The sequence below is a fragment of the Corvus cornix genome, chromosome 1A, assembly GCF_000738735.6.
Source record: "Corvus cornix cornix isolate S_Up_H32 chromosome 1A, ASM73873v5, whole genome shotgun sequence".
Taxonomy (NCBI): Eukaryota; Metazoa; Chordata; class Aves; order Passeriformes; family Corvidae; genus Corvus; species Corvus cornix.
The window spans coordinates 47,576,211-47,592,504 of record NC_047057.1 but is presented as its reverse complement, the minus strand read 5'-3'; the positions used below and the strand labels follow the sequence as shown (position 1 = coordinate 47,592,504).

Genomic DNA, 16,294 nt, shown 5'->3' with positions numbered 1-16,294 from the left:
GAATTTTCAGGCAAACCAAGCTACCCAGAGTGTCCAGTAGCCTTCATACCCTTTCTAAGCTATCAATGACAAGTTTGTGGTGACACAAATGCTGTTGGAGACCACTGTTCAAAAATTGAGACCATTGCCTATGACCTGTCCTTGTCATCCCAGCAAAGCTGGCCTTGCCTTGTCATCCTGTGAGGTATCATACTGTCACACCCATACCATGCTAGAAACAGGACACACATACCAGCCTAGCAGTGGGTGTGCTCCTGCAAGGCTCACTGGCTAGCTTCCCTCAGTATTCCCACCTCGGTGGGTGGCTCATGGCTCACCTGTCAGTGTTAGCCTTGTCCACAGTGGCCAAGTGGTCTTTGGTTACCCTGCACTTCTAGGAGTGCCAGGAGGATTCAGTGGCCACAGCATTAAGCAGTGCTCACAGCACCAAGTTCAAGAAGCATTTGGACAGTACTCTCAGGCACATAGTGTTATTCTCGGAATGGCCTGTGCAGGGCCAGGAGTTGGACTCGAAGATCCTGATTGGTTCCTTCCAGCCTATTCTATTATTTTATGACTCCTGGAACCTCCTGAGACCAAGACAAGTGTCCACCCGTAACACACTGTGAGCCCTTCCCACACCCTGATGGCTGTAAGAGGCTCCCCTCTGGTAAAACTTCAGCTCCTAAAGATTTATGTTCTACCCTCAATTAGCACTCTCTCAGAGGTAGATTAATTGATAAAGAAAAAATTACTACAGAGCTGATTCTTGCTAGATCTTACCTCACCTCACAGCTTACAGGATTGTGCCCCAAGTTTCCTGAGATCTGCCGGTGTCCTGGGATTTGGACTCTTTGCTCAAGCTCTAGAACTGCAAAGGTGTTTGGCCAGACAACACTGAAGACGCAACAACTATAGCAACTCGTGAGACCCAGACAAACACCTTGGTGATTTTGCTTTGGGACAGATGAGATCCTGCCAGAGTGAAAAAGTATGTTTCCAGCTTTCCTGGGTGTGAAACAAAGCCTGGCGCTGACACTGAGTGATACCACTGCTCACACTGTCTGCCTGAGCTTGCAGGCAGCCTTAAACAGGAGCTCTGAGAGTTGTTCTGCTTCCTCCTTCCCTCCACAACAGGAAATCTCATATACTGGCATGCAACAGAACATGGTAGTTCTGCATTGTCTTAAAGGGGTGGGCTGTGATTCAGTGAGAACAGCAAATACTTCTGCTAACAAATATCTGAAGCACTAATGAAAAAAAAAAAACCCACAGAGTAAAACTCTTTATTATAAAGGGAATCAGATTTTATTTTTATACCCACGAAGTTAAAAATATGCATTTCAAAATATTTACAATGACTATATATGAAATAACATTTGTTAATGAAACACCAACATACAGTACTAGAATATATCCACCAAATTGATAAAGTCTACATAAGAAGAAAATGTAACAGAAAGAGAGAGAGAGGTAAATAGCATCCATGCACAATCTGCACTAACATGTTTTTTATACTCTCTACCTTTTAGCTGTAAATGGAGTCACAGGAAATTTTGACCTCTCTTGCAAATGCCTCTTGTGACTGAGATTCTTCAAACTAACAGAAATTTGTGGGTTGCAGCAGTATCAATGCCTAACTTTCCTATGCCAGCCTTTCACATGGGGACCTTGTATTACAGAGTGGACTCAGAATCTCTCAGCAACCCTGGGAGGTAGCTAGTTTTGTGGAAAAATTTGGCAGATGGAAAAGCACCAGGTTAAGTGGCTGGCCTAAGGTTGTGCAGTAAAGAGCAAAACTCACAAGCCCTGCTTCATCTCTCCTAATCTCTCATTAGGGAATAAATTTCCTCTGCTAACCATTATCTGCTTTTGAGATGAGCTTTGTCACGAGGTGGGGCACTCAATTAATATCATATACCAGGTGATGATGCGGGAAAAAAGCCCTGCCTACAGATAAAGACTTGTCTCAGTGAGGATCTGCGATGTAGCAGTGCTGTTAACGTGTTCTGGAGTTGAACAGAAGATTATTTTAGTGTAGACACACATCCAGATGATTCCCTCTCTGCATGTGTACCACTGAGCAACTGCATCCTCTGCAATTAGGAAACCCTGTATATCTTTACCCCTACACTTTCTCTCTCTCTCTCCAACATCCATGCCTGTATGTTTGCCATTCCTACTTGTATCTTATTCAGTCATGGGAATATCAAATAGAAAATGGAACAACAAAAAAATGTGCTGCCTTATTTTTGTAGATATTTTAACACAAAATTAATCTGATTTCTATTGTTTTTTCTCTCAATTTAATGTCTTTCATGTTAACTTATGTGCATATATATATTTATATATATAAAAAAATGTAACAAAAGGCCCATACCATTTGTTTCAATGGACAAATAAAGGGGTCATAATCCTCAATGCTCAACCCACAAGGCACACTCAAATGTAAGTGAGAAGGGCTGTAGGAAGGGAAAAAGATATAGCCCTTAGTTTTGTGGTGCCCTTTAATCATCACTGCTGAGCTTGAAGCATTGTGAAGGTATGGCACAACTTTGCAGAAAAGGAGAAGAGCTGTCTGGGTCACTTGCAGATTTCTAGCCCCAGAAGTGCTAGATCAGTAGGAGTTGTTTCTCCCTCTCTTTGGTGAAGGAGTTTCTGAAGATTCTAGCTTTGTTAGTGATTTTTCTGTGGTGGCAGTGGTGATGATGGTGGCTGTTTCTCTCTATTGGCCCAACAATTCTCTCAGCAGAGTAATTCTTCCCCACTCCCAGTAACCAACCCTCTCCCCTGGACACCCATCAGCCTTATTTTTTTCTAAGAACAAGGTAGAGAATGCCGATGATGAAACTGAAGCAAAAGCAGATCCAGGCCAATATGAAGCAGTAGCCATGGTGAGCATTTGTGAAGTACACCATCGTTCCTGTGAACCGAGCTGTGTAAATGGAGACTGCAATCAGAATGCACATCCCTGTAGGAAGCAAGAGGGAAAAGAGAGTTGGAAAACGCACAGAAACCAGCATTGCCGCAAGACTTCTGAAGTACTGTTGTCCCCTGAGATTGCAATGCATGTCTTGTGCCATATGAGAGAGGAACTGCTGCCCATTAGGCTTATTTGTGGAGGATTTCTTTTGCAGCTGTGATGACATAAGACACTTGGGGCTTGTTTAGTGGGTGCCAAGAGGAATAAACCTTTGTTAGGAGGAAATCAGTAATAAGATCTGATGACAGTTTGGTGCTACGTGTTGAATCCCATGTGCAGTAGCTGTCTAACTGTTTATTCCCCTGCTCCCCCAAAACACTTGAATCCTTTTTGTTGTCTTTCAAAGGTATTTTGCAAAACTCACTGGGATTTCCTAATGAAAATCTGGAAATACTTTCATTATATACAGCAAAAAATATCCCAACCCAACACTTTCCAATTCCCCAGTCCTTTGTTTTGTAACAAAAATTGGGCCACTGGAAACATTTAGCTGGCTGACAACCTCCCCTGGTGACCGTGTGTGGCAAATGTGTGGCTGCTTGCGTTCGCAGAGGCAGTGGGATGCACTCGGAGCCGTGGCAGGGCGTGCACGTGCATACTCACAGCAAACCAGCATGACGGCTCCGGTCATGTAGAAACGTTTGCCTTTTTCCAGGGTGAACAGCTGGATAATGAACAGGATGAGCGCCACAACGGAGAAAATGATCGAGAGGATCATAAAGGCTTGCACAGCTTTGAGGGAAGCTGTCAAAACACAGAGAATAGATTGGAGAAGGTCAGGACTCAGTCTTGGCAGTGCTCATCAACGTCCTGTGATTCACCATTACGAAAACGCGGATGTAACTTACCCTCATTTTGACTGCTAACTGGCAGCTGAGTGCAGGTCTTGTTGCACAGCAGCCAGAGTCCTGTTGAGATCGTTCCAGAGCTGTAAGAACCCACCATCCAAACCTGAAATAGGGTAGAACGGTTGTCAAGGGGCAGGAAAGCTTCTTCGCTCTTCTGTCAGACTAAACCATAAAGTGAGCACGAGTAGCCCAACTGCCCGAAAATGTCAGCACGAGTTGGCCGCGATGAGCAGCTGGACTGGTGGGATATGCACTGGCTTCCAGTGCCAGGAGTCATTTGGTCCGGGGAAATCACCGTGAAGTCTGTCCCAATCGTCGTGGAGAAATCTCCCAGGTCATCCTGACCCTCTTCCTGTACAAGGTGGCGGGGGGGCACGGCTGGCCAGGTGGGTGCGAGGGGAGCCCAAAATCCGCTCCCACGGCGGGCGGGGGGCGCGGGGACCCCGGCAGCGCCACCAGGGGTCCCCCTCGGCCCAGATTTCCCCGGCGGCCCCGCCGCGCCCCTTGGGCTGGCGCTGCTGAGCTCCCCGGCCACGACTTGCACTCTCCCTGGTGAAGGGTGCTGAGGTGCTGCTGGCTCGGGGCTCCGGGGAGGTGACAGACAGAGGCTGCCTCCTGTACCACCCCGGCTGCCTTCCCGCTCCCTGAGCACACCCACCACAGTTTCATTTCTCTCCATCCCCGCGAGTGGATGTTCCTCACCCTCACCTGAGCACCCACCCCCTGGTCCACCTGCCAGCCTTATCTAAGGCTGGCTGCTGCTGTGGAAGGTGAAAGCCATGTCTTGTCCAGGGCAGTCTACTTACATTGGCAATGGTGGAGACAAAGAGCATGATGACAGTGGCGATGTGAACCACAAAGATACCAGCCAGTAGCACCAACATCTTGGGTCTCTTCTAGGTGCTGTCACTGATACAGAGAGCTCTGAGGGAGAACAAGAACAGAGGGAGGGTGTGAAGGGAAGGGCTGAGTCAAAGAACAGCATTACCATAAGTTTTATTTACATGCAAAAACCCAAGTTGATCTTAAGTCCACTCTGGAAATGGGGAATCACCAAAATAAAGCCAATAAAAACTTTGTCAGCATCTGCTCAAGAGGTTAAATTGAGTCTGAAGATTAAGGAACCAATTTGGGAGGAGATGTAGAGCATGGGTAGATAACTTGGGGGAATTTTAAAAATAGCCTGAATATATAGACAGGTTGCTTAAATTGATGTGCGTTAATGTAAAGTAAAAATGCCATACTCCAGGCCTACATTCAAGGAATAGGAGTTTTTGCCCATGGGATTCACAGAGGTCAGGAAAGATTTTTCTCTTCCTGTTCTCTGGTGTCTCAGCCTCTTCCAACTGGTCTGGGTCACTGACAGGTGGTATGGAATGGGGGACTGCATGTTCCTTGGTGCATCAGCTGTTGAATAGTGGTGGAGAGTGAGCCAGAGGGGTGGCCACTACTCAGTAGACCACTCCTTTAAGTGAAGAGGAGAGTAACCAGAACAGAAACACCAGGAGGTTTTCTGGAGCTGAGGAAGATGCCCAGGTTTGCAATGAAAACTGCCTGTTTCCCTTTTAAAACTTGAAGCACACAGGTCACTTTATTACTGCAATAGGATTCTCTTGTAATGCAAATTCCTCTTTGGTTTGTTTTGGGTATTTTTGCCTCTGTACCCTGCAAACTTTTACTTTTTGTAAGATTTCCTGTCACTGATGAACATGTGATTGGAAAGGGAGGGGAATGTGCTTTAGAAAGCTCACATGACACTGTTTGTCAAGACTGATGGCTTCTCACGTGAAAACATGAAATACAATGAACAAATCTAAGCTGTGAGAATGAATGCAGACAATGCTCACAAATCAAGTGAGTATATTTCAGGCAAAAGCATTTACTGAGTCCACTCTGTGGCCTGTAAACTTCCTAGAAAGTTTGAGAGGGCTCTGTTGCTCTTTCCCTGGGTAGTGCTGGTACTGAAGAGCAGTGTCAAGCATGTGATTAATGTTAGCTGTCAAGTTATTTTGGTCCAGGTGACTCAGGTAAGGTCTGATGCTGTCACCATTTGTACAGGGTGTGGTAACATTGTCCTGAAACAACACAATTATACTTTATGATGTCTTTCACACAAACTGTGACAAAAGGCTTTGTAAAGTCCCATTCATGCGTCTTTTTTTACTTGATGACTCCACCTTCTCCACTACTGTCTTTCCTCTCACTGCAGCCATGAGTGGGAGTGTATTCCTGTAAAATGCTGCAGCTGTTCCTGGCACTGCTTTGTGTACAGTTTCCCAAACCACAATGGGTAGGCAGGCTTCTCCATCAGTGGCACTTTGACCAGTTCAGCATTAGCTAGTGACCAGGAGGAATTCCTTGAGTTCAGGACCTCAAGGAACCAGCTCTGTTGGGTCACTGCTCCCACCCAAACAAGGCTACTCCTCAGTAAGACAGATTAGGTTTGGTGACTAGTCCTATCTCCTCAGCAAAACTTATCTGCTGTGAGGTTTCCTTCACCTGGAGAACTCTCTGGAGATGTTAAGCCCTGGCTTGCTGAATGTGGGCCAGGCTTGCTTGTCTGCTTTGGGGTGTCCTAGCAAACTCCTCATGCTCTAGAGCTTGATTTGGCTGGATGGTCTGGTCACTGTGACCTCTCTTGTCAAAGTACCTCCCTTAGTGATGATCTTGGAGAAAGAACAGCCTTCTTAGGACTTTACCTCTGACTGTAGTGACAGTCATTTATGAGTTCAGCACTGCTAAAATCCAGGTTCTCAACAGTATGTTCAGGCTACCACATGAACATACCTGACCTAAGAGTTAAACCCCTTCTTTCCATTGACTGTAAAAGGAACGAGGATTTCAAAATGCTGGATGGCAACTGATACCGATATTAACACTGCGCCTCAAACTGTTGCCATGACTAAGTGACATATCTGCAGCAAACTCTTGACTCAAAATCTTCCTGTCCCTTTGACTACTTCTCGTTCTTTTTCCTGATTACCTTGGTTCTTACACAAACTGTAACAAGTGCTCTTGACACTACAGGGTACTGGCATGCATAAACCAAACTCTGACAAATTTGCCTGCTCTGAAATTTGCCTTTACTGAACAGTGGCTAAACTTTCTTCTTTCTTAGATGGATGTATTTTTCCATGGCCTCTTTAAAATCTCATTCAGCGCTTTTCTTTTCCTTATTATTTTTGAGGACCTTCAAACAAAGTTTTCTACTTGAAAGAGTAAAAACCTACTTTCATGACATCCTAAAGGACTGGAACAGTCCTTTTAAATGCATTTTTTGTTTGCATTCAGAAATGAAAATGAGGGATAAATGTTACTTTACAATGTAAAAAAAAAACCCCAAAACCATGACCCCACACCCAAGACTTTGACCAATACTCTAAGAAAAAACAGAAATCCTTTATTCCCTTTGCTTTTTCTGCCTGTTCTAGCACTGCAGGAGAGCAGTGTTAGTTCAGGTGCTCTCAGTGCACCTACTTCCTGAGAACGTCAGCACCTCTCCCTGAACACACACGCTATCAAATGCAAACTCCCCCAGGGGATATGTGCTCACAGCTTAGTTTTGATTCTTTGTGAGTTAAAGCACAAGCCTCCCTCTGTATTCATTTGCTTTCCCCTTTCTTCGTCTCTCTCTTGCCTGTTAAATAAAACACGAGAGAACAATCCCAGAGGAGCCGTGGGTGAACGAATGGCACTGAAATAGATTCACTTCTGTCTCTGATGCTATGGCGTGGACTTTTCCTCCCATTAGATAGAGAAACTGGCAGAGCACTGGGGACTGACAGGATACCATTTCCATTTGTTAAGTGTGAGACATCGTTCTCCACTACAGGGTGGGGTCGCATTGCTGGAGCAATAGGACAGAATTGCATGCAAATGCCTTTTCTTCCATTCCCGTACCTAAACTGCAGCTGCATTTGGAGTTCCTCAGGCTCTTCTTGGGCTATGAGTCAGTCTTAGCCTTCCTAGAGCTGCCAGTTTTTTCCACTGACTCACCCCAAAGCTCTCAAACCCCACAATAATTTAACCCTGAAAGATAAAGTGCTCAGGACACTGTCAGTTTCAGGACTGCTTCTCAAGAACCAGTCAAGTGAACAATTTGTGAGTCTTCCCCAAGCATCTTTCAGAGGAGAGACCCCAACTAAACCAAGAAAAAAAGGAATGAGACATAACAGTAGAAGGACTACTGAGGTAGGGCAGGCTGGTGGGGAAGTGAAGGTCATGCACCTGCTGAACAGCCTGCATGAGTCAAGAGAAGATCTTGTGCTGATAACAGTGGACTGACTTTCCTTTTCATGGGGTGATGGATGAAGAGAAATAACAAGCCACACCAACAGTAAGCACGAATAAGAATCACCACAGAAGCCTTCAGTACAAAAGAACCTGCAGATAAGCATGACAGACTCTTAGCTGTGTAGAGACTATTTCTCTGACCGTGCAAGAGTACACATACTGGGGAACAACACACAGCCCTGCTGCACCCCAGTTCAAGTTCAAGCAGGCTGGAAATATCTATTAAAAACTAAGACAAAGTCTTCTCAAGCAGGCAGATTGTTGCCACCCGTATCACCCCTCTGTCTACTTAAGGGTTTGGATCCTTCTGTCTGGAGGGCAATATGGAGAAGTGAGTCCTTGCCCCTGGTTTGCTTCTTAGCAAAGGATCAGGATGGAATGTGAAGTGCCACTTGGAGATATGATAAAGGCCAATGGTATAGTTTCTCAAACATGGGGAGTGAGTTACTCAAGAGGGTAAGCCAGATTAGGTAGAGGTGCTTTGCTTCTGACAGTAAGTGCATTGCAGTGAAAGGACTAGAGGGTGAGTGTACGGGACGTTTCTGCAGGAATTACGGGGTTGTTTCGGGTGAAAAATCAGGGCACTCGCAACTAAATTTGAAATATTTCAGACCTCAAGCATTCCTTAATGGATGTAGCTCATCTGACTTCCATTTCCATCTTCCTCTCTGACCTGAGGTCCCTGCTTGGGACTGCCTCTCCCAGGCTCAGTTGGTGAGGTGTACTGTGAGAGATGCCAGCTGAGGTGAGAACCCAGCCAATAGCCTGTAGCTCCCTAGAGTGTCCAGGGAGCAGAGGACATCTAAATTGCACTGCCTGTGCACGCTGGTGACCTCTGACTCCTTTAAAACGGAGTTTGTCAGCTGAAGGCCCTTTACTTTGATACATTAGGTTTCTCAACAATGGAAAGATGGCCTTTTGGGGAAAAAACAAATGCTTTTGGTTAGAATGTCAACAAAAATCTCCATAGATTGAAAGCAACTAACATGAAAGAAATTCTGCCTTTTCCAGCTGCCACTACAGAATATAAGGAAGGCAGTAGCAAGTCAGATCAGTGGTCTGTCTCTCCCAGTAGGCTGTCTCTGATGGGGACAATAGGAGGTCCAATATTTAGAGAAAGCACATGAACTTGGCCACTGTCTGAGGGGGCACAGAGTCACACCAGGAATACTGGTGGTTCAAATCAGGGCCAAGGCCTCTTGGAAAGGAAGGAGAAAATTGGAGAGTAATGGACAGGAAGTAAAAACTGTTTGGTATTGTTTGAGACAGCCACAAACTTCCACCTCTGTTACCAGTGCATTCCTCACTGCAAAGCCAACCCACAAACAGCAATGCTGCCATGCTGCTACCAGTAAGGGAAACCTCAGTGTGGGATGAAACCTTCTGCAGAATTTGTACATCTGCCTTTTGACTGAGCTGAGGCCATCACTGCATCTTAGACCTGCTACAACTGCACACCTTGTGTGCACTATGAGCATCAGTCCTCATTGTGCCCAGAGTCATCTGGCAGGATGCAAAGATGGGAAGGTCTCTCTGATATTTTGGTGACATGATGACATTGGACATGTCAGACTGTTACTAGAAAGCTCATGACAACTTTAAACAACAACAGGGAAGAATCTTTTTGCTTTCACCCTTTGCTCTGTCTCTTGCTTCAGATCCAGATGAATCCCGAGTCTTTGCTGACTCCAGACTTTTACGTACTACTGTATGTCAGCACTGCTGTTGACAACCTGGTTTTGACAGACCAGCCTGACTCAATTTACAAGTCAGATGCTTTTTATAGACACGTGGATGAGTAGGCTGGTGCCTCTGGAAAGAGATTTCACATGTGTGGGAGAAGGGTTGGGCAGGAGGTGTGTGTGGGCACATGGAGACCTTTGGAGCCTCTGGTTTACGGCAGTGAGATTTCACGTACATGTGGGTAGTGGCTGTGATGACCACATGGGGTACAGCAAGGTTGTAAAACCAGCAGATTAATGCCAACCAAAAGGAAAATGTAGACCAGCCTGAGGGGCTACAGCTGAAAATAAGCTTAAGTAAATGGAAGATTTTGTCTGGTTCTTGTGAAGCATTTCCTGGTGGAGTGGTCTCCAAGAGATCAGTGGAATTTGCCTTCCCAAGGGAGTGGTGAAGCACCACCATGTGAAAAATTTCTTATGGGATCTGACAAATTCCTCAAGAATTCACCCTTGGTGATGAACCTCCACTCACTGAGAGATGCAGAGGGGAGTCACAAAAGATGAGACATAAGGGTTTTCCAGCTCTCATGCTCATGATTCATATGAGAGTGGGGAAATATCAGAGCTCCTAGGGCAGACAGTGAGAAATTGGCATTTTCTCCAGAAGAAACCACCCTCAAGCGCTCAGCCATGTGACAACATCAACTGAAACTCCAATGCTCGCTTGGTAGTCGGAAGGGGAAGAGACAGCTGCCCGGGGCCTGGCACGCAGCCAGCATCCGCTGCTGGAGGAAAACACTGTCACTCCTCACACTAGGCATGCCAAGGAAGGGCTGGGACTGACGGGCAGCTAGTAAGAGGGAGGGGTGGGGAAGGGACCCCAGAGCTAATGGAAGCACAGAAGTGTTCCTCTGCACCTCCAGAGGTGCGATGCAGAGCGCCCTCACCCCTTAGAGCGCTGGGTGGTCCCTGGGTGGGTTAATTAGACACCGGAGTTGCTGGCAGGACTTCCAACAAGATTCCGAGATACACGAGGAACATTTGTGGGAGGACTGACAGTCTGGGCGTTGACGTGTTGTGTGTAGGGGTGTGCATCTGCAGCTCTGTGTGGCTCCCTCTATGAATGGGAGTGTGCATCTGTGGGTTCCCTGTGAACTCTGTGTGTGTGTGTCTGTGTGTGTGCATGGCTTCTTTATGGGTGCACGGATCTATCTGTGTGACACTGGCAGTGCCCACGTGGGAGAAACCATCTGACAGCTCTGACAGGAAAGCTCAGGTTACAGTGCGGTATGAGCAAAGGCAAACAGCTCACTGCTGGCAGGACTACCTGCTTTTCCTCTTTGCAACAGCCTTTAGATAGAGGTTGAAGGTCTGTGAAGCCCACATCAGCTGTGCTTTTGGTTGCATTCTTGGATTAAAACTGCAATCCTGTGATTTACATAGACAGTTTTGTCTAGCTATTCCTTATTTTTTCCCCAAGGGAGTGTAACTCTGAAAAAGAAGTTGTATCTTATAGTGTGTCTGTCTCTCAAAACTGCAAAACCTCTGAACATGACAGTACAGCCTATGAGACACTGAGGGCAGTGTGACTCAGGCATCTAAAGAGTCTGAGCTTTTGGGTCAGTTTGCTTTTGGGGTGCCTTTGCTCCAGCAAGCCAGCTTGGAAAAGACTGCGCGGGATTAAAATGCAAAATTGTGTGAAAGCTCCTTCTTTCAACCTAAGTGCACAACTGATGAACTGGGGGGAACGTGTGTATAAAGCAGACACAGGAGGATGCTGTGCAGCCTGGAGCTGGTCAGTGCTCTGTGCAGGGTGGGATAAAGGTGGTCGTGATGTAAAATACCTCAGCTGGCTTTCAGAGGGCTCCTTACACCTGTGACCAGTACGGGCTGGCAGAACAGTATAAGCTAGTTCATGTTACATGTGGCTTTTGAGACATCAGGAACTGCCCTGCTGAGGGCACACCATGCTGGCCGAGTTGCGGCCACTGGAGGCCAGCTAGCCGGCAGGTTGGCTCGGCCGCCTAAACTGTCACAGCCAGTGGATGTGCCCAGCTTTCCTTCAGCAGTGGTCCACATTCCTGGAGCTGGTCTTCAGCAATCCTCTGACCAGCCTGCTCCCAGCTCTGAGCATTTTGTAGCTCTCCCCTCTTGCTCCCGTGACTCTCACTATCCTTCCCAGAGGCTTGCTGGAGCCAATACAGGGAAGGTATCTCTCTGGAATGAGAAGAATGTGGACAATGGACCCAGTCATGGTGGTTGCTTTCACAACTCCCCTCATTGAGCAGACCCTGCCCTTCGAGGGCAAAAGGACAACAAAGGTCCTCACCCTGGATTTCCTCAAATACAAACACATTGCCAGGTGGCCCCACATCACAAGAGCTAAGCCTTCAGCATGAGTCACTGTTCACCTGTGTCAGCCACTCCAGGGCTCAGAGTTCAGTGCACTTCTCTACAGGACTGGGGATGACCTAGCCCAGATCTGTCCCTGGGCTCTCGTCATGGGTGTCTCCCCATGCCTCTGCTACAGACTGGTTTTCACAGGGTAAAGGGGATAGATCTTAATTATGATCTTGGCAAACTTGTCACTCCCTCGGGCAATGTGCATTCTGGAGCTGAGTTGTCCTAGCCTGTCCCTCCCTTCTATGACAAGGCATGGGCTATATTTGGTCTTACCAAGAGAGCAGCTTCCATATACTCCCTGAAAACGGTTCAGAAGGAGCAGGGTGCGTGAAGCTGCAAACTTGGCCAGAGTTTCCTTTGTTCATTGTCAAGCTGTTCTAGCTAAGGAGGTACTTTCCAAAGCTCTCCCAGCAGGGTTTGAAGAAATCACACTCCAGATGGCAGCCCCGAGATGTGCTGCTTTGCTGCTCTCCCCACAGTGCAATGGCAGGGAGCAGCTTAAGAGGCACTCCAGATTCCCCTCTGGGCAGTTTATATGGGGAACTGCTGCTAGACCCTGTGTCATGCTGTGGGATGATTGGGTGTGGACTGGCCCTGACAGAGGATTAGTACAGGCATAATTGAGATGTGCTTCAGTGTGTTTGTTCACTGCCACTGTTACAGCACTGCGGCTATGAGTTAGTTATCAATCCTGGCAGGGCCATGGAGAAGAGCCTCCTTTTCTGTGAATGCTGCTTTGCCTCAGCAGAAAAGACCAATGAAGTATTAAGCATCCATCTTCAGATGTGAAGATTGGAAATCCCCTTCCTTGCCCTCCCTTTTAGAGGAGTAAAAGAGCAGCTCCAGGCCTCTTAATTCTCCCTGTCTTGAAGGAAGGGTAAATAAATCTCATATTTTAGTTTTATCTCATTACTTTTTTTGTAGGAAAGCAGAAGGAAGGAAAGAAATTAGGAGTGCCATGCTCTGCAGCCTGCCTTATGTTGTGCTGGGTGACAGTGCTGTCACTTCCCTATTGAAAGGTACCAGGCACAGGAACCTGTTTACATCAAAGGGGTCTAGTAGGGCTATTTCTTGCCTTATCGGGCATTTGAGCAAATTTTGCACTGAGGGCAAATTTCAGCCCAGCATCAGGTGCCTCATCCTTTGCCATCCATGCAGCACTTAGCAAAGGCAGCACTAAGTGACCTGGGGGATGAGCAAGGGGAAACATGCCATGGGAGGGGTGTCCCAGCAGCCACCTGGGGATTATGAGGCCCGTGAACCCCATGGGAGCGGGCAAGGCTATGGCAGCAGGCTCCCTCCTGCTTTTGCTTGCTCTGAGGAAACAGAAGCAGGCACAGGCTGAGTGCCATGAGCGAGCCTTGCGGTTGGGAGAGTGACAGATAGAGAGACGGATTAGTGCTTGCAGCAAATCTCCCCAGTCTCATTATAAAAAAGGCCCTGAGGTGGGTCTTTTACCAAAAAACATGCTGGATATTATCAGCAAATCTCCCAGAACTGTTTCAAAATACAATCTCTGCTCCACCCCAGACCACCAAACAGCAATTCCTGCATGCACTTGCATCGCTCCCACACTGCAAAATTGAAAGACCACCAGCTTGGCCAGAAGGGCCAGTTTACCAAGCCCAGGGCTCTCTGTCCTCAGCAGGGTCTCACTGGGGGAGCACTAGCAGCTGAGGCACCCACTCCAAAACTTGGTGCTTCCCCGCAAGATCCCAAGTCACTTCTCCATTAATGTGTCCTTGGGTGTGGCTCGACTCCATAGCTGTCAGCTGTCTCCCTCGGGATGGCATGTGCCCACTGGAGATCCCTGCTCTCACACAGGGGTAGCCAGGATGAATGGCTCAGACCGCGTGTGACGTGTCTGGATGTTTAGTCATAGCTGGGGGAGCTTCCACAGAAGCCTGCTGACAGGAATTCCTTGGGTGGGTGTGCAGGGCCTCGCATGAAGGCTCTGCACTTCAGGGTGTGCTTCCAGGCACTGCAGTGTTAGTAAGGCACCTCCGTTTTGATCCTTTCCCGATGCTAATCCCCAAGGCAGCAAACAGAAATAAGCTGCCTTTAAGGGCTCACCTCTCCCAGTGCTCACAGTCCCCAGGTGCACTGGGTGGAGGCATTCGGCTGTCCTAAACCCCTGTTATCATAGGAACAGTAGCTAATGGGCTCCAAGTTTTAACACTCTTCATGCCCAGCTCCCTTGAGTGTTTGCTCAGAAAAGAATCCCACTACATCCAGAAATGTCAAGTGGGCAGTTCCCGGGCAAATCTGCTCTCAGAGGTGCCTTGAGGAATTCAAAGCTTCAGAGTGAAAGTTGTTCTGTGGCCACAGCATTTTTTTTTAATACCAAAATGATTTAATTCTTAAATGACAACTTCCAAAAATGCTTTCTTCCCATTCTAGTTTCTGACTGCCCTGGAAACACTCGCTGCCTCAGTTTCCCCACCACTCCAACACATTTATTTCTCAGTCAGGGGGCACCACTGTGTGACTGAGCCACAAGCAACAGGGCCAGAGGGGACTTCAAAATTCACAAAATCCATCATTTTCCACAAAGTTACAGTCAGCTCAGCTTCTGCTTCATTCATACAGTAACTATCCACAGCTCCAGCCTGAGCCCCACCCATTCCTGCCCGTATTGGGCTAAATACTGTTCAGTCTCTTTCAAACCCTTGAAACTGTGCAGGGGCGGGCTGAGTTCCTGCAACAGGAACCCAAGTGTGGTGCCAACAAACTGGCTTTGCTGCACTCCCTTTCTCAGACCTCAGAAATAGTTCAGATTTGACCACAGGATGCAAACCATAGCAGACAGATGAAATAAGAGAACTGGTGAAGAAGAGGAGGAAAAGAAAGAGGGGACGGTTGCATGGAAAAAGGCAGGTGAAGAGGGAAAATTGCCAGTCTCTGCAGTCCTACACTTCCCATCAGTGTCTCTACCTCCTCGACACACCCTAACAGCAGATTGTGGTGCTCCTAGCAATTCCACCCGCTCCCCCACTTCTCCTCGCAGTGCTCCCCACTCCAGTGGCTGTGCTGCCAAGGAAGGCGTAGCACGCATTTCTACCCTTCACATGGCTTTGCTCAAGAGCTGGGGCTTGCCTTCAGCCTCAGGAGCCAGAGCTCCCAGAAAAAGGGAGATTGTCTCCACTGTACCCCAGAGTCTGCACCCTTGGGGCCTCTCAGTCTTCACTTGGAATGATTGCTATTGTTTTAAATTACAGCTTGGCAAACTAATTATGGAGGGGAGAGAGACAAGCAGAAATATCTGAGTGCCAGAAAAACCGAGCCAGCAGCCCTAATTCCAAGCAGGCATTTTTCCACACTTGTCAACAATGCTACTCCAAAAGCCCACAGCAGCTCCTGAGTGTGAGCTGGCCCAGGTTGGGCACCCTGTGCCTGTGCCCTGACTGCACGTGTCCTGGAGGTGAAAATAACATTGCTGCTGCCAGCGCTCCAAGACTGCAACCAGGGTGCCTTGCAGCGCCCCTTTGCCCTGGAACGCAGCTGGATTTCAAAGCAAAAGATGAAAATTAAGGTGCGTGCCATAGCCAGCTCGAGTGCCAAGATGAAGAGAAGGAGCAGAGGAGAAAGGCAGACTGGTGCTGCTAGCAGAGGGAGCAGCCACTGAGGGAGAAAACTTTGTGAGGATTTTCAAGAACAGCTCTTACCGTGTGGGCTGGGACCGGTGCTGGCACCTGTGGAAGAAGGAGCGTGCTGGGCTGCAGTGCCGATGTCCTGGAGTGCAGGGCTGGAGTGAAGGGGAGTGACCTGGTGGTGGTTTAAGTTTCCTCCGGTGGTGTGGGAGGGTGGTGTCTTTCCACTCTGTTTTAAAGGAGTTACTATGAATCAGACTGCCTTTAAAGAGAAGAAAAAAAAAAAGAAATTAATGAGCTACGCCCTGTTTTGTTGGCAGGGTGTCAAGAGTCTCTGGGACGAAACCAGCGATTCAAAAAAAATCTGCAGGGCTGTGTCTGACTCAGTGTGCAGCACAGAGACCGCAGCCTGGAAAAACGACTGACGCTGCTCCAGCTGAGTAAGAGAGGCCCACAACAGCATCTGTTTATAAAACTGAACTTTGGTTGTCATAAAAAAAAAAATTGTGTAGTTAC

General features: G+C 47.5%; 1 protein-coding gene across 1 annotated transcript; it reads right to left on the bottom strand.

Annotated features, from left to right (window-relative positions):
- Nucleotides 1–1,262: 1,262 nt before the first annotated feature.
- Nucleotides 1,263–16,032, bottom strand: EMP1 (epithelial membrane protein 1). Its single transcript, XM_010410699.3, has 5 exons — nt 15,854–16,032; nt 4,617–4,734; nt 3,811–3,913; nt 3,566–3,706; nt 1,263–2,950 (listed from the first exon to the last, which is right to left on the bottom strand). The coding sequence occupies exons 2-5, from the start codon at nt 4,692–4,694 to the stop codon at nt 2,787–2,789; spliced, it is 486 nt and encodes a 161-aa protein (XP_010409001.1). The 5' UTR covers nt 4,695–4,734; nt 15,854–16,032; the 3' UTR covers nt 1,263–2,786.
- Between the last annotated feature and the right edge of the window lie 262 nt (nt 16,033–16,294).